Source organism: Dinoponera quadriceps, unplaced genomic scaffold (genome assembly GCF_001313825.1).
Source record: "Dinoponera quadriceps isolate SergipeBrazil2010 unplaced genomic scaffold, ASM131382v1 scaffold2001, whole genome shotgun sequence".
Classification (NCBI taxonomy): Eukaryota; Metazoa; Arthropoda; class Insecta; order Hymenoptera; family Formicidae; genus Dinoponera; species Dinoponera quadriceps.
In genome coordinates this window covers 237,064-255,956 of record NW_014556101.1, presented here as the reverse complement: position 1 = coordinate 255,956, position 18,893 = coordinate 237,064, and the positions used below count along the sequence as shown (strand labels likewise).

Here is an 18,893-nt window from a genome sequence, read left to right as displayed (position 1 = left end):
AAGGACAATTCAACATGGAAAAAATGGTATCAATCGATCTATAACATCGGGGTAGCACAATAGCCTGTGCAGGGCTGTACAAGTTCGACGGAACGTGTAAGGGTTAATGCGGTGCCCGAACTTCAAGCAACCCCGACGTGATAACAGCCGGCTGTTCGCGAAGAAAAGCATCCCTTTTCGAAATCCACCGACGCCAGGTGTCTTCGCTCGGAGCGAGAGTAACGTGATTCTTCCGTCGACATTCGCCATCGTCGGCTAATTAAATCGTCCCCTTGCCGGAAGTGGAGACGCGCAAAGTGTCCCCCTCGGTTCTCGCAAGTCGATCACCGATGACTCGCGCGACCTCCTCTCTTTATCTCCTTCTCTTTATCTCCCTACCTATCTATCTATCCGCCTCTCTTTGTTTCCCGCTCCCAAAGCTCCCGGGCAATAATGAACGCGTCAATTTTCCATCTCGTCCCGTCCGCTCGCCCTCCTCCTCCCGCCGCCTCTTCCTCCGCTCTTCTCCGTCCCTCCGAAGCTGTCCCTATTTTCTCGTGCCATTTTTTCCGGCGCTCCTTTCACTCGTTATCGGCCGCTCGCTAATGGCACACGATTGCCTTTCGCGTTTATCCACCCCTGCATCTGGACCGGCCGCCGCGACCTTTGCCCTCCGCGATCACGTCGCCGACACGCGAGCCCATCTCCGACGTTCCTATTTTTCGCGACGCGCGGATCGACATCCCGGCCCCGTGTGCTCCTCCGCTTCCTCCTCCCGCGCCCCGGCCGCGCGCTATGTTGGAAAATTAACCCTTCACAGACGGCAGCAAAGGGAGAAAACCTCGAAATCCCGCGAAATTTCTTCCCCGCCGTTCGCCACGGCTCGTTCGCGTCGGACGCGAACCCGGCACTTCCGCTTCCGATGCCACCGCCCACGGTGAAACGACGTTTCGTAATTTACCGGGTGTTTCTTAATAAATGGGATTCACACGAGCGTTGTTCGCGAGCGAGCGAGCGAGCGTGTTTTTAGAACAGGAAAATAACACGGACAGCTGGGCACCTACACGAATCCTTCGGGTTCGCGCTCCTTTGTTCGTCCCTGAGAGAGAGAGAGAGAGAGAGGTTGGCCGCTTATCAGAGAACATTCCGCATGGTAATAGAGATAATTTACTTATTTATAAAGCGAGGAGAGGGCGAAACACGAGCGTGCGGACTCGAGTGAAGCCGCCGGCTTCTTCCGCGGAAGGGTTAAATCCCTGATCCTACACTCGGAGGGTTTTAAAGATTCAATAAAAGGCTCGGACGAGCAAATGGATCTTAAATATAACATTTCTCCGGTTCGATCCACCGCCATCGCCCCGGGGAAAATGGACGGCGCACCGCGCGCGCGCGAATTCAGATAGAAAAGCCGCGGCGGAACGTCGCTCTTTTTCAAATTTACATAATTGACGAGGGCGGGCGCAAAAAGTCGCGAGAGACGATCGTTTCCAATTTCGAGCTAATTTTACGGTCAAATTGAAAACGCAGTCGTCGTTATTATTATAACCGAGCGCGCTTATCGATCGGCAAGGGCCATTAAACTCGAAACGACGACGAATATAGTTATTTCATAGATGAATGGAGGGCTATTGCGTTCAACTGGCTATTAACAATTTCGTGTGGTTCCGTGATCAATTATTATGTATTCATTTACGCTTGTATATGCGCGTTTGCACATGTATGCGTTTACGTGCGCGTGTGTGTGTGTGTGTGTATATATGTATGTATGCATGTGTGCGCGTAGCAACAAATTCGCAGCGACGGCGGTTCTTTTTTCTCCTCCACGTTCGAACGCACGCGGTGCTTAAAACTCGCGGACACGACGTCGTCAAATTTTAACTTAATTGCAAAAGCGTCGCTTAAGTGACAAGAATCGCGAATATGCAGCGGCGAGTGAACAAAATTGGTTGTCGCCGTTATCGGACTATATTTGTATGCATCGCTAAGGACCGGTTGAATAACCCAGATCCGCTTAATTCCGCGGAGGTATAATGGACCGCGCGCTAGCGTGCGCGATGACGCGGAATATCGAGATTTTTCTCGCGCTCGAGCTATCCCCCTCGGTCGAGGAGGAATGAAAATTCGATTCGCGGCCGATTAATCAAATCGCTCGGCACACACCGACACGCCATTCAGATCACATTAAATACAACACAAAAAAAAATATATATATATATATACATAAGAGAAGAGATGGAAAAAAATTATATATATATATATATAATTATATAAATATAACATATATAAAAGATATATATATATATATATATATATATATATATCTTTTTTAGATACAATGAAACAACATTACTATTCTGTTCCCATAAAGACGACAAACACAAGATTCGCTCACGACACCGAGCGATCATCCCCCCAGCGTGGATCCTCGGGTTTTCGGACTCTCGGAACAAGAATTCAGGAATCCAGCGATTCCCACGTATTCCGGGATCATCGAGTCCCCAAATCCTTGGATCCGTGCGGCGGTGGATCCTCGAAGTCGAAGATCCACGGATAATCGAAAACTTCGAGGCCTTCAAGTTTCGGAGAGAGAAAAAGAGAAAGAGAGAGAGAGAGAGAAAGAGGAGAGAGAGAAGGAGAGAGAGAGAGAGAGAAAGAGAGAGAGCTACGACGGGCTTGGCCAATCATACGTATTCATCCCGACCACGCACGCACATTCGCCGATCAGTACGCGCGAATACGGCGCGATACTGTTATTTATTGCAATTCCAGACATTGTTCTTTACATTATCGCGAAAAAATTTTGTATGGGAATTCGCAATAATGTACATAATAAACCTTTGGAATTATAACAAATAACAGTGCGGCGCACGCTTATGCATATTTCTTCTGTGCGAGTCGACGAGAGGGTGTGTGTACACGTGTATCGCGCATTAAACATTTACGTCGGTGAATACACACCGTGCACACCGTCGAACTCGACGTCGACGATGAAAAGCGTCGTCGAGCGCGAGGATGTTTGCCCGGCGGTTTTAAACGCGCCGGCTCCCTCCCTCTCTCTCTCTCTCTTTCTCTTTCGCTCCTTCGAAACGAACGTTTCGCAGTAACGAGATCCGCGGATACTCCCTCGCGCGAGGGAGCGAGCGAGCGTCACATCGCATCCACTCCCCCCCCCNCTTCGTTTCCGCTCTCGACCCCCGTATGAACGAGAGAATGCATCTTACGACACTTGCATCCGCCCACCCCCTGCCCTTTTGGTACCCCCTTAGTGATATGTATGATTTACCAGCAGCCAGTAGCTTTAAGTTTGGGATTCGTGTATGCAACTCAGTTCACCCTTTTTCCCTTAATGACTTGTGTACATGCTACCGTTACGTGCCCACTTTAATGTACTATCTGTCTTGAGCGCGGAAACGAAGCGAGTGGAGGAAAAAAAAAAGAAAAAAAGAGGGCAACGACCTGCCGAAAAAAAAAAGAGAATAGAGAGTGAGAGGGAGAAGTAGAAAAAAAAAAGATAAAAAGAGAAAGAGAGAGAGAGAGAGAGAGAAAAAGAGAGAGAGAGGGAGAGAGAGAAAGAGAAAAGAAAGAGAGAGAGAAAGAAAGAAAGGTCGTGCGACCCGGCCACGTTCCCACTGACTAACATCGGTCTTTTTTTCTGCTTTCAGCTGCACAGATTCCACAACGCGGAAGTAAGTACGATTAAATTACGTTTGAAAAAAACCGCAACCGCTCTCCTCTCCTCCTCGCCGCACCGCCGACGCGCCTCTTCCTACTGCTCCTCTTTTCCTCCTCCGTCGATCTTCTCTCCTTCGTTCCTTCTCCTCGTCCCCGCCGCCACGATCGCCGCCGCTCACCACCACCACCAGCAGCAGCCCGTCGTCTCCTTTGCACTTTTTTCGCCCCGTAATTGCGATTATCGTCTATTAGACCGTTTGGAAAGAAGAGCGTAGAGGATGCGGAATCCGTCGGAAATGTCACGGTTCGCCGCCGATTGTGCGATCGGGGCCCACTTCCCGACGCTCGTGAACGGACGAACAGGATTCGAGGACTCGATTAAGCGATCGCCGCGAGACCCTTTTTTTCACCTCGGGTTCCAACGTCGCGTTCCCTCCGGGTAGATTCGAATTTTCGAGAAGAGGATTCGATACTCTTTACCCGAGAAATTTAAATTCGCAGATTCACGAATCTTCAAAGTCCTTGAGCCGCCGGCCTTCGAAAAATCCGAGACGCACCGACGACGCCAAAATCCGACGGTCGATCTCGCTAATGAATCTCGTTCGCATTTAATGGGCTGCGCACATCCGAACGGCTCGAAGAAACGTCCAATGTTTGAATTTTTCGGCTGACCACATTATTAACTTTATCTAAAATATTCTCTTGAAAGGTGATTCTTTATATAATTATTTATTTACATATTACACATATAAAACCCATTACAGAAAATTAATATATAACGTTGTTATTATTGCTTCCGTGAAGCTCGTTATCGTCAATCGGTGCCCAAAATATCTCGGGAACCATCGGACCGATTTAATTGTAGTATTGCATGAATATTCTTAATAGGATTATCTAATCTTTGTCGCAGGATTCTTTTGATATCTATTAAAGTTATTTTTTTTTACGAACCAAAAAAGGTGAAATTTTTGGCGAAGAAATCGAACTTTTGACTTTGTGTTAGTAACTTTATCAAAGATCAATATTTTAAAAACTCAGCTACGGCAAAGATTAGATAATTAAGAATATTTATGCCAAACTAGAGCCAGATCAGTCCAATAGTTCTCGAGATATTTTGGGTGCGATCGATTAGCGATAACGAGCTTCATGGAAACAATAATAATAATAATAATAACAGCGTTATATATCAATTTTTTGCAATAGGTTTCATCTAATATATAAATAAAAGTATGAAGAATCGTCCTTGAAAAGGACATCTTCATAAAATTAATGATATGTGATCAGCAGAAAAATCCAAACATTCGGCGTTTTAGGAGGCCGCCCGGGTGTGTGTAAGCTCTTAAAACGGGAGATGCCGCGACTATTTCGTCGCGCACGAATTCCGTGACGATCGGCGAAGCCGGCCGACGACGTGTAACGGAGACACCATTATCGATCTCTCTCCCGGCGTGTAGCAACTATTTCTCACCTTCCCCCAAACTCCGGCACTCGTGGTAACTTGGAGAGCGTCGATCCGAAATTGCGGGTGCAGTAAACGTCGCGCGAAAACGCCACGCTCGCGTACTCGAGCGAAACGGGACGCACACGGACGTGTAGCCTCCTCGGCGACGACGTCGCCGTCGGCCGACGACACGCACGCAAGCACGCACTCATACGTATGTACGCACGCACCGCGCCGCTCACGGATTCCTCTAATTTCAGCATGCAAGAGGAAAGACGAGATGGCGAACCAGGCAGAACACCAACAGCCCGCCCCCAAGAAACCGCGGCTGGTTTTCACAGACCTTCAGCGCCGTACTCTACAGGCTATTTTTAAAGTGAGTACCGTGCACACGACGTAACTTATCCCCCTGATCGATAGTAATTGCCCCCTGGCGATGCACGGGGAAATGAATATTGAGAGAGAGAACGAGAGGGAATAGGCGCGCGCGCCACCGCCGCGGGACTGATCCGCTTGTTAGCGACGGCTAACTTTCGCGGTCGAAAGTGCATACATACGCTCGAACTCGCATCATTCGATTGCACTCGGCCCGCGAGGACACACACCTGTGCACCCCGGCACCGGGCCAGGTCATTTTCTTGAAAGAGAATGAATTCCGCGACCGGAGCTTTTCGAAAGCAACAGTGGCGTCGGAATCTAATACGATAATCATGCGATAACGAGGCGCGATTAAGTATGTTGTGACATTACTGACTAATATCGATTTCCTTCTTGTCGAATATCAATTTTTCCCTCAATACCGGGTATTTTTGTATCGATATTTTCTTTCGTTATCTTCCTTTTTAATTTTTTATTCTGTCTTTCTTTTTGATTTTTTATTCAGTCTTCGAGATATTATGTATTTTTGCTTCATGAAAATTAATGTAACACGCAACTTATGTTTTAAACTTCTTCTCTCATGATTTCTGTTACGGTTAATTTTACGGTTATTTATTGATTGCTGAAGTAAAGGGAAAGTGTCCGGACATTTTTGTAAATATGCGGAGTCAATCACGAGTGTCATTTTGTGCGTATATTTTCCACGTATGCAGCAGTCATTTTTAGCATGCGATTTCTCGCTTTGATGTCATCGAACAAGGCCAATCGTAGCGAAGACACAAGAACCTTAACACATCCTTTTTAACGTTTTTAAATCGTAGAAAGTCTAATGCAGAGGGTAAAAGTATCTTTATACTATAGTAAGATTATTATGCGCAGACATATGAATCCTTTAAAAGTACTTTGCAAGACAGGCACTTGTCTGATTTTTAAATTAGAGAAAATATAATAATAAAAAATAGAAAATTTTAAGTTATCCATCGATATGTTTGTTATGATACTGGTATCATAACATCCCAAAATCGCGTGATCACGCAGAAAAATATTAGTCTTAAATCAAGAATAGATATTCTCATATATAAGCAAGAATATCATAATCTTCTTAGAATATTTTTAGTCTCGATTGAATTTATATTGATGCATGTTATTCGAGCTCGATTCAAAATTACAAATCTAAGAAGATTGTAATATTACTGCTTATATATGAAAACATCTATTCTTGATCTAATTTTTTTTTCTATGCACGCAAGCTCGCGACAGAATGTCGGGCACGGTGATTTCGGGTAACGCGTGTTTTCAGGAATGCTGCGGTTTTAGAAACGCTCGGAATATTTGACGTATTTGTCTCGAGATGTCGTAAACGTTCTGTTGAATAAAATTCGGTCTTTGGGATCGCTGGAAACGCGCGGCGTCGGGGATCAATGGAAAAGTAGATTTCGAGAGTGCGCTCTCACACTCAAAGCCAACGATTTCTAATTTATAGGGGAAAGAACGGAGGGAGAAAGAGTGACAGAGGGAGGGAGAAAGAGCGACAGAGAGAGAGAGAGAGAGAGAGACTCTCGGAGAATGTCGCGTTCCCGGGTTTTCGCGTTGGAAAAACACGTCCGTACGGTAGATACCTGAAATTCAGTTGCGCGTCAACCGACAGCACTCGGCTATCGATCGGTCTTGAATAATTTCGCGGCTGGTTCTTTACTTATGCGCTCCGTATTTCAGCTCCGCTGATTGCAACGCCGCTGCCGCGTTTCAAGAATGGCCATTGATATTATCCGTTTCCTCATTAACGTCGCGGAAAAAACGAGTGTTCGCCGAAAGCGCATCTTCAGCTTCTCCTCCTTCCTTCTTCCACTATTATCGCTACCTCCTCTTCTACTCCTCTCCTCCTCTGCTTCTTCTGCCTCATTCTTATCTCCTTCGTTCGCGGCTTCCTTCACCGGATGTCGACTGAATGGCCGACGCTCGCGGATAAATAAATTACACGTTGATGAAATGGTCCGAGACATTTTGCCGCGCGCTCTGTCAAATAATTTCAATTATTGCAATTATTGCAATTATTGCATTACACGTAAACATCGTTCTCGAACGGTGGCTTTAATTTTGTCGAACTCGTTGAATCGAACTCGCGCGGCTCGTTAGATGAAAATATGGAAATTCGAGCAAATTTAGCCGACTCGCGTCCGAATTCGGTTTTCATAATTTTACGATAGCCGACGCGCCGATAACGCGATGATCGTCCTTCAACTATCTGAGAAGCACTTTCCGTTATTACCGGCCGCTACAGCTTCGAGGAAAAACGCTCAAGGAATTTGCATTGTCCGTTGGAAAGCGAGCCGATGAGAAAGATATACACACCGAACGTGTGAACGCGACACCGCCGAAGCGACGAGTGCAACTTTGGGTTATAAGTAAACGAATATGATTCTTCTTTACCTTTCACATTCGACGTCACACATTGGAACGAAATCTATTACCTGCGACAGCATTCGGGACGGAATTTGATTTGTAAGAAAACACACGAGGATTCAGAATAATATTTATAGGACATGCTGCACACACTGACACACAGACATATGCACATGCCATATGTACGTATATAAATAGTCGCAATTCAAGTGTTCTCTGTGTATTCACGATCTATAAAATTATAAATAGAATCTCGTCCCGAATTCTGTGGCGAATTATGGATGGACGCGAGGACGGGCTCGAAAACACCTTCAATTTCGCGTCGCTGACGAGTCGCGCGACCGTTCTTTCCTTCGAAGGGTAAAAATAAAACATCTCGTCCCTTTTTGCGCCACTCACTGTTCCCCTCTCGCTCTCCTTCCCCCGTTCCCCCCTTTCTCACGAAGAGCCGAAGAACAAAATGACAAATATCGTTATATAGCGCGCGCAATCCGCGAAATACGAAATCGATTGAGCCGGCGTATATAACGCCGCGCATCGGCACGTCCGTAGCTATTACAACTATGATTACAATCAGGCAGATGCATCGCGGGACAATGAAACGTGATAACTCGTTTCCGATGGCGATAAATTATCGCATAAATAGCGGCCGCGCGCGTTCGCGCGTCGCGCGGCCGGCGCGCGCGCGCGCGCGCGCTTCGGCGAAATTGCCTTTCGCAGAAATCAACTTTTCTGCTTTGTCGCAAAAGCGATTGCCTTTAGATCGAATAGAATTTTTTGCCATGGGAACGCGAATATTACTCTTAATGATCAATTTTTTCGGGCCGCGCGCGCGCGCGCGTAACCGTAAGGATGGAACCGTGAACGAGCGAATGCGTGCGTTTGTCGTTCATATCAAATTTGATAAATCCCGACGAGTCCGGCCGATTGGTCGGATTATTGGAACGATATTTCATACAACGATAATTCGGGACGCGCATCGGGCACGCCGCATGTGCGCGCACGCCCGCACACGCGACGCGCGCGACTCCTCTATTAGCGCGACCATTCTATTTCGAGCACAACGGCGGGAGGAAAAAGGGCGGGAAACAAGAAAAAAAATCAATTAGCCTAATCGAGATCGAACGGTTAATCGGAAAAACAGCGGCGGCGCTCTCTCTCTCTCTCTCTCTCTTTCGTCGATTTCATTAAGAATCGCCGCTAAATGGCGAAACACTCCAGCCGAAATAAGCGGCTAAATTCGCTGAATCGACGTTATGCGCGACGCATTCGCGCCGATCGAATCTAACTGACGGTTAGGTTCATCCGGTTATCCGACCCTAAGAGAAAGAGAGAGAGAGGGAGAGAGAGATACCAGGCGAGAAACGCGAGCCGTATAGTCCGGTAATGATGACAATCGATCAAAAAAATATGATAAACGATAATGACTCGCATGGCTCGGGAAGGTTGCGCAAGTCGAGTGCGAAAAGTGCCGATGACGTTAACGAGAAGTAAGTAAGCGCGCGCGCGCGCAGGCGATTGTTAACATTTCTACGGCGACGGCTGCGGCCTCGAATGCGAGCTTATGACGCGGGAACTATGCCAAACAGTTTGGGAGCCACGCTCGGCGCGACGATCTCGTGTTTAAGCGATGATTAAGGGCCGACGGAGGCGCTCGAGAGTGATAAGCGGCGATTAGTTGTAAATTTCGAGTCGGAGCCGGCGAGAGGTGGCGAATACGGGGCTCGTTTCGATCCAGCCGCTCTCCCTCCCTCTCGCGGCGTTAGTCGCCCTCCCTCCGGCCGTATCGCGATCGTGCTCTGCGTGTGATCGCGGAGGAGTTCGCCGGCACGAAGAAATAAAAAGAACGAGGGATGGAGGGGAAAAAAGAGGGGGAAAAGGGAAAATGAAAAGCAACCAAGTTGCTGCCACACCACGAGCTCTCGTCGCGCGGGGCACGCTCTGGACGCGCGCCAAATAGTTTGCGAATTGACCTTAGCCCACTTCGCACACGCCCGCCGAGAGCGCGCAATCTTTCCCGTGCACCCACACACAAACACACGCGTACGTAAACACGGTAGCAACGACGGATCGCGCGCGCCGCGAGCGCGCTCGCGATTATTGGATCAGCTCCGTTCGCGGGAATTCCGCCGGAGACGGTATTCCGCGCGAATTAACGAGATTCGCGGATATCTCGACGACGCATAGACATTCGACGATTGTAAACGTGAGCGGCCGGGAGGGAGAGAAGGTCGCGGAAATATTTCTTTCTTCGGGGGAGAGAAGAATTTTTTGACGCTTTCGTGACGCGCCTGAGAATGAAGAATTGGAGTGAATTAAAAAGATCGACGATACGTCCGATTGTGATTATCATTATTATTATTATTGGCCATATATGAGAAAGTGAAACTTCCTTTTGATATAACAATATATAGATTACGACACCTGCATTACGAGCCGCATAAATACATACAAAATGCGATCAATGAAAAAAATCATAGATAAAGCAGAACAAGAGAAAGCAAATTCAAATTGTGATTACTCCTTTTCACAGTAAGAACCTGCTTGAACTGATTTTGAGGGAGTTACGAGTAATATTGGGAAAGTCTACGTAATTGGACGAGTCATTAGTTATAATACATGCAGATGATTATCCCAGATTTCCCATATAAAGTCTGATGCCGGTAAACCGTAAAAAGTGGATATCTTCTCAAATTTCTATCCGGAACATTGATACCAATAAGTGCCAAGAGATTAGGATGCATCCGACTAAGAGATTGTACGAAAACAAGAGATCAGCAATCTTCCTTCTATCGATTAAGGATAGGATACTATGATCACATTGGATCTGCTGATAATCACGACAAAATGGAGACATAGGTTGTCCCGTATGAAAACATTATAACATGGATTAGCCGGAGTAATGTTCTATATTTCGAATATCGAATTAATAGTAATATTAGTGCGGAAAAAGGTGAAAATCGTAAAAATTAATATTAACTCTAACAAATCGGGCACTGCGCGAAATAACAGCGCATATAGACGACCACGTATGCATAGAGACGCGAGGATAATTCTCCTTGATAGGGAAATAGAAAGAGAAGAAGTTTCCCCACGATATCGCGAGGGAAATAAAATTGAACCCCCTCGAAAGAGGAGAGAGAGAGAGAGAGAGAGAGAGAGAGAGAGAAAGCTGTCCCGTTAAGAGGGGGATGGCCCTTTTAATCGCGGTTCTTTACGCAACGTGCGTAGACGCGCTCCTCCGGCGATCGCTATTAATTGCTTTAATTGCAAAGATAATTAATACGTCGCTCTACAATAAAAACACTTAACCGGGCGATCCGAGTATAATGGGCCGCGGACTTTTATTTGTCCCGATACATGCTATATATACATATGTATATATATATATATATATATATAGAGAGAGAGAGAGAGAGAGAGAAAGATGTATAAAACTCGCTTCGATTACTTTCAAAGCCGAGCGGCGTCGCCTTTACGGCGCGGCTCGACTCGGCCTCTATCGGAGTGAGAGTATTAATTGCTGTAATTGCAAAGATAATTGATATTCCGTTCCATTGGAAGCGGCACCATCGTCGGGGAAGGACCCGGGGCGAGCGCCGGGCGCAGCCTTTCACATTGAGATTTTAACCTGATTTGAAAAAAAAGGATGTCGGGACGCTTTTCAGCGCTCTCTTTAAGACGAACCGCTTGCCGACGAGTCCAGTACGCGCCATTATCCGCTCGTGAATTCCGGCGAAAAACTTCTCTCTCTCTCTCTCTCTCTCTCTTTCTCCCCCCGTTGGCCCCTTTAATCAACGATTACAGATATTCGCAATATAAAGATTATATCGAGAGAGAGAGAGAGAAAGAGAGAGAGAAAGAGAGAGAGGCGGAGGGAGAAATAGCAAAATCAGATACTAAGTTTTTCACCGTTAGGACGAGATCTATACGAAATTGAAGCCGTTTTAATCACACTTTCGAAACTTGGAGGCTCGTTTGAGGTAGGAACGGGTCGACTAGAGCCTCAAATTTGCCTCCTTTTATCCCTTTGTTTCGTTACCTCGATCGATTGAATATCGAGAAGTCTTCCTGAATTTTGAATATACATTTGCGCCTCGCTGAAGAACGCGTCGCTCGTAACTTGAAGCTCACTATTAGGGAGGATCTTCGCTCTCCCTCTCTCTCTCTCTCTCGCTCACTCGATTCGTACGACTCGACTTCGGTCTTACTTGGGTAAGGGAATTAAAACTTGGAGACGCAACATTCGGGCTGGAATTGTCAAAACTAGATTACAAATATCTCTTCCGGGAGTTCGAATTGTCGCCGCGGCGGTCCCCTCCCGCTCGTCCCACCGATCGCACTTTTATCCGACGAAAAATCGACGCTCTCAATTTTGCCGGACTACTACCACTGCTTCGTCTATATCTCGGCGGGGGAAGAGGACGAAAAAAAAAAAGTTGGTGAAATTTAATAATAAAATGTTCGCAGGTACACGCGCGTACACGAAAATTCCGGGCCGGGGCCGCCGTCTCCCTCTCTCTCTCTCTCTCTTCCTCTCCCGAGCGGATTAAATAATTTCGGATTCAAGGGTCGCGCTGGCCGGGCGGCGCGGTCGTGCCGTTAAATATCCCGAAATTAATTAATAATTTAATTCGCGGTGACGGCGGAATCGACGGTTTCGATTTTCAGACGACGACGACGACGGTGACGGCGCGCGCGCGCGCGCGCGCGAGAGAGAGGCGTACTTTAATTAACTCGTGGACGTTAATTTCGCTTAACTCGCGCGACACGCCGGACTTCGTTCAAGGCATCACACAGTCGCGCCGTATGTCGGCCGCTATTGATACGCGCGTCCGCGCGCTACCGTTGCTCCTGCAGCTGCACTCCGGCAGAGCTCTGAGCCCCGAGGACGACGACGACGACGACGGACGAGGCTCGAGCGAGCGAAACGAGAAGGAAGGCGGTGCCCGGCGGCCGCGTTATAGAACGGCGCATCAATTGTTGGAAATGCGGGACACTATCGCGACGAAGCATCGTGATTATTCCTTGACAGCCACTGTTACGCGCGTGTGCCGCTGTGTGCTGCCGCCGTCGTCGCTGTTGCTGTTGCCGGCGCGCTGTTTCAGTAAAGCGCCGGCATACGAAGCGCGAGATCCAGCCGTGCTGGCGCGTACACGTCACGTCATCGCCGCTCGCCGAGGGTGGATGGATAGATAGAGGGAAGGGGAGAAGGAGCCCTTCGAAAGTGACGGGCAAGAAATCGTATCCCTCGCGAAGCGACACGACGCTGCGTTGTCTAAGCTGGACGCCCACGCATTTTACTTCGCAACGCGCTATTTATTTAACACGTTCCACGGAATATACAGACCGCTCTGTAATTCCGCGGGGCGGTGATTATCTTATAGAATTAATTGGACGGAATGGCGGTGCGAGAAGGGCGTGGGAGGATGGGATTGCTCTGAAATTCTATAAGATAATTACTATTCCTAATTATAGCGGAATTTTATCCCCCGCGTGCCGAATATCGATCTCGGTAAATTAACCACGGTCGTATCCGAATCACCCGTCGAAATTTATACATATCTATATATGTGTATTTAATTTACGGAATTAGTACTCTTTAGTATACGAACGAGTGAACAAAGTGCGCATATAATAGATACGGAAATAGAAATGGAATAAGTGAACGCGAGTAATATTTATAAAAAGGGAATAATCACTGTAAAAGAATAAGATACACGAGCAAATGCTAATCGTATAAAAGGGCATGTAATAAACTAAAGCAAAATGCATCAATCGAGCCGTGAAATAAATCAATAAACTTTGAATATTAAGAGTTGGATAATATATAAATGCAATTGATATTATTCCAATATGAAATGTATCGAAAAAATAAACAGTTCTAGAGGATGCATGTAGACTGAAATAACGCAAAATTTCAGGACACATAATGCTGTGATCGAGAAAGTTGCATATAAAAATTAAATCGAAGAATATATGTTTTTTCTCCAACTATAAAAATGCATGTCGCAGCAATTCAAATTGATAGTCGTGACAAGTCACAGGCATGAGGGAGGGGGTCATTCAAGGAGTGACAAGAAACCGATGCCGAATTCTTTCAATCAAGACACAATATTGAATCTATATTGATATAGACACAATATTGAATCAATATTGATATAGAGACCGTGTGACAAACCCATATATTCGAGATGTGGACGAACAAGCGCCATCTATAGGGTTCTGAGAAATAGTTATGTTTTTAAAATACTTAAAAGTTTTATAAATAGGACCGAGAGTCCCATAAGCTATGCCCACAACTGTCTTGACGTGGTGCCCAAAGAAAAAGTCAAGTTAAAATAATACCAAGGTCAAGAAAGTATAAAACTACGTTAATCATACGGTCTCGTTAATCATACAGTCAAAAGACATACGTGTGGCTAATCCATGATTAAAACTACTGACGTAACACTTGGATGTATTAAGATTAGATAGTATCACTCATCCTACGCCAGTTCACCAGCCTCGTGAAATCCTCTTGCAACTGACACGCATCCTCACGGCACCGAATATTACGAAAAATCTCCTACTATTCACTTTAAATCCGCACGCTTGTTATTTTTCGTTAACTTCGCCGGATTTTCGGAAAACAGACTCCGGTCTTTTCTAATCGCTCGCGCGAATTCTCCTCCTTCCTTTTGTCCGCTCGGACCAGGCACAATCGTGAAAGAAGGAGAGAGAGAAAAAGAAAGAGATATCAGAGGTCGATCGTAAAAAGTATACGCTCGCGCGTTTAACGATAATCCGTCGTTCATTCTGTATCGGGTGGACGGTAAACATGTTCCCGCGCATACGCGGTAAATGGGCTACCACGTTTTCTTCCCACGCGTCGTTTCTTACCCAACGTGGCGCGATCAATAACGGAGGACTCCGAGGCAGAGAGCGTGTATCGATTGCCGGGAGCAACAATTATTACTAACCAATACTTTCGCGTGGCGCGCGTCGAAATTAGCGCAGGCTTCCGCGAGTACAATGTACTCGCGTGAACGAGCGAGCGGACGAGCGAGAGCGCGTCCAAATCTTTTCGTACAGACCGTGAATGTGGATTAACTTAGCGATAATTAATCCGATAAGTGCATTAAACACTCCGAGCGATATTGATATAATTCAATTGACCTCGTTCTCCAGGCCCCTCCCCCNCCCCCCCCTCCTTCCCCGCACGTCCTTCCTTGTGCATATTTTATTCATTCTTCGAGAATATTATTCCCCCACTTGCAATCGACCACTGATATAACCCAACTCGCGTTCTTCTTCTCGGTCTACGGTTATCTCTCGCTGAACGCTCGATTTCTAAATAAGTAAGTGAATAATGCGATTCTTTTCGGTCCGTTATTCGGAGCTATTCGCGTACCGTCCATGTATTCGCAATAATACAATTTACATCGGGACGTTGCAAAATATATAATCCTCGCGTTGACAGTCATTCATGTTAACCGTCGAAGCAACGGGACCCGATATAAAGACAGGCAGTTGGCATCGAGGAGAGCAGGAAATGATAACATGATTTTTTCGGAGAGGAAAACGAAGCTGGGTTACTATGCAAATCTTATTTGAACATTAGCACTTGAAATTAGCGGTGACGAAAATTTAGAGCATTTAATTAACGATATTAATAACGAGGAAATTCGAAACGTATTTTATTCGTCTTTCCCGACGCTCCGGGTTACTTCGAAAGCGGAAAACCTGAAATTTGACGCAATAATGAAACCAGATGACAGCCCAGAAATTTGCTACTTGCGAAATACCGGCCCAGTACCGATTTGTGGTATACGTCAGTAGTGGTTTTATACCGGGATGACAGAAACGGGCCTGTATCTTAACAGTACCGAAAATCAGTATCTCAATTATTCGTTCCAAAATATTCCTCACAATTTGTCCAACATTTATCATAATCTTCCTCGATCTGCCGGACATTTAAACATTTACAAAATATTTAATATCTATATTGTTTTAAATATTTTATAAATATCGTCAGTGTGAAAAAGACACGACGTCTGTTTTTAGCGCCGTGCCGGAATTCTGTATCGGCGGACTATACACGATTCCTACGATGAGAAAGTAAGAAAGGTAATGAGGAAAACACATTATATTGACCGAGGTTTCTGTTGGCCGCAGGAGACCAAGAGGCCGTCGAAGGAGATGCAGGTGACAATCGCGAGGCAGTTGGGCCTGGAACCGACGACGGTCGGTAACTTCTTCATGAACGCTCGACGCCGCTCGATGGACAAGTGGAAGGACGAAGACCCGAAGACGGTGGCGGTCGAGGAGGAACAGTTGTCGCCCACGATAGGCATCGGCCAGCGCCAACCGAGCGACGTTTTGTGACACACGTCCGACCACGAGGAGTACCACGACGAGTCGCCCGAGGAGGACCTGCCCTTCTCGTAAGGGCGGGGAAAACCACCTCGCGGGACGTGTTCTCGCCCACGCGTTCGATCACGAGGTTCTTCGTAACTTTCGCGAGTTCCCTTTGAATAATCCTTCTCGGCGGTGCCATCTCGACGCGCCTCGCAGGCACGCCCCTTGATTTCCGCAGCACTTGTCAAATCGGTACTTAACTCATTCGTTCGCTCACGGTGCTTGGTTCGTTCGTTCGTTCGTGTGATACGATTAAGTTTCTGTTAAGCGTCTATTGCGTTGTTGTCGATCACGCCGATTCACTCGAGTCCGCCGCCGGCGAAGAATGGCGGAGCGGACGGTGCGGAGGCGGAATTTGCCGAGTCGTGTGTGATCTCCGTGAGATTCGGGCGACCCGATCACACGGACGATTATTCCGCGTCCGGGAGTAATCTTCGTTTCACGTGAGAAATTCTCCGTTGTCACCCTCTGATTTGCCCGCCGAGAAGGAAGCGAGTCACACGCCGAATTGACGAACGGCGAAGACATCGAACCCTCGGAGATCGCAGGGGGCGAGGAGGCGTCCCAGCCGCTGATTGCGATCCGATCATCACGGTCTTTCCCGCAGATTACGTCTTACAGAATCGAATCTTGCGTTCTCGTTCCTAGTTAGTGTATCGGCCGATCCCCGCGGAGGCTCCCAAGTCAATGCTCAGAGTCGAGCGACTCGCCCGCGCGCCGAACTCGCGAAGAGCCGCGAACATCGCGCGACCGTCCGATCGCGATTTCTCCGGTTTCGTCCTCGTCGAAACAGGGACAGCCGTGCGTGTTCGCACCGATACAATTTCGCGCGCGCAGCGTACAAGCAAAGCCGTGTCTCGACCGTCGAAGCGTCCTGTAATTTTAAGTAGCACCACCGGATAAAGAGTGAGAAGGAAAGAGAGATAGACAGAGATAGGTGGAGAGAGAGAGACGATCATTCACGCGGCTCGTCCGCGTCTCGGCTTTGAGCAGCTCTCGCAAACTCCGTGCCATAGTTTGCCATATTAGCGTATAAGTTGTTCCGATTAGCACGCGGGCCTCCGACATTTTTTCCCTCCGTGCGTTTCTAGTCCCAATGAGCGCGTGTACGTGGCCCTTTTCCACGAGGACGGATAATCGCGAGGCGAGCCCTCAATGTTTCTTCTAGTCAAAATTCGGAAGCTCCTCGCTTCGAGGGTCGCTTGCGCGAGAGTGCCCGGCTTTCGAGTTCGCGAGTTACGCGTACGTGCGTCGCGACGGAAACGCGACGTTCTAGTTTGTAACGCGGGAGTCGTCCGCGACCCGTCGACTTTTCCGTCGATTTTGTTGTCTCCTTTTGTCCCCCCCCCCTCCCCCGTNCCCCCCCCCCCCCTCCCCCGTTTTCCCTTCAAGCGCGTCCCGCGCAGCCGGTAAGTCTCGAGGACGCGAATATCTCTCGCGTTCGTCGCGCGGAACTCCCGCGAGACGGTCCGACAATCGTGCGAGCGATCGTGTTTCGCCGCTTTTCTTCTCTCTCGAGCCTCGAGATCGGCCCGCTGCGACGCGACTCTGTACACGGCGATCGAGAGGGAATCCTTTTGATCCCGTCTCAACGAAGTTATTTCGTTCGTAATTGCGCGAACCTGTCGAATTCCCATGTTGAAAAGTCGGCGGTTCCTCGACGCAGGACGCGCGTTCTCGCTCTTTCTCTCTCTACGTCCGTCTCCGTCCGCGTCACCAGCGAAGTCGTCTTTTTCCTCGACGCGAATCTCAATCGCGACACTCTCTCGACGTCGAGTCTGTCCGATGAAATCCGGAGAGTGACGTCTCTGTTCTACCATTAACGATTCGCTGCAAATAACGAGGAAGAGGAGGGACGGAGGGAGGAAGAGCGTGACTTTTAACGCGTATCATCCTGCGTTTACTGAGTAAAAATCGAATCGGTCGCCCGTCCCCCCTCGCGAAAGGGGTTAATCGGCGTTTTTGACGAGTGAACGAAAGAGAGAGAAAGAGAGAGAGAGAGAGAGCGGGGTTTGATGATGATCGCGCAATCAGCGGCGCCGAATGCGCGACCGACTCGTCGTGTCCCTCGTTGGTCAGACGAAACGTGAACCAATTTTCAAAGTGGCTTCGTGTGAGGGTGCACGTGCCACACACAAGTGATATATATATGTATGTATAAACATGTATATCAGAGTGGACGCTCTTTTGTGCGAACCGATGGCGAGAGGCGGTAGCAGGGAGGAAGAGAGAAAGAGAAAGAGAGAGAGAGAGAGAGAGAGAGCAATTTTTAAAACGGATGGTTGCACCACAGTGTACGAGAAGGAGAGAGAGAGGACGATAGTGTGAGCGAGAGTGAGTGTGAGAGAAAGACAGTGTGAGAGAGAGAGAGAGAGAGAGAGAGAGAGAGATAGAGAGACTTTGCGAGCCGCACTCGATATCGTACTGCAATTGTGCTGTGCTATTGTACATATTAAAAAAGGAAAAGGAGTACACGCGAGATACACACATACATTCACACACAGAGACACACGCGACATGTAACCATACACACAACATATACATATAATTTATATACGTATACGTGTGTATACAGATAGACACACACACACACACACACACACACACACACACACTTTTA

At 47.5% G+C, this 18,893-nt stretch overlaps 1 protein-coding gene across 1 annotated transcript; it reads left to right on the top strand.

The window, feature by feature from the left end:
* The first annotated feature begins 3,558 nt into the window (after nucleotides 1-3,558).
* LOC106746608 (homeobox protein onecut-like) lies at nucleotides 3,559-17,614 on the top strand. Its single transcript, XM_014623367.1, has 3 exons — nucleotides 3,559-3,665; nucleotides 5,353-5,468; nucleotides 16,031-17,614. The coding sequence occupies exons 2-3, from the start codon at nucleotides 5,373-5,375 to the stop codon at nucleotides 16,238-16,240; spliced, it is 306 nt and encodes a 101-aa protein (XP_014478853.1). The 5' UTR covers nucleotides 3,559-3,665; nucleotides 5,353-5,372; the 3' UTR covers nucleotides 16,241-17,614.
* Nucleotides 17,615-18,893: the final 1,279 nt, after the last annotated feature.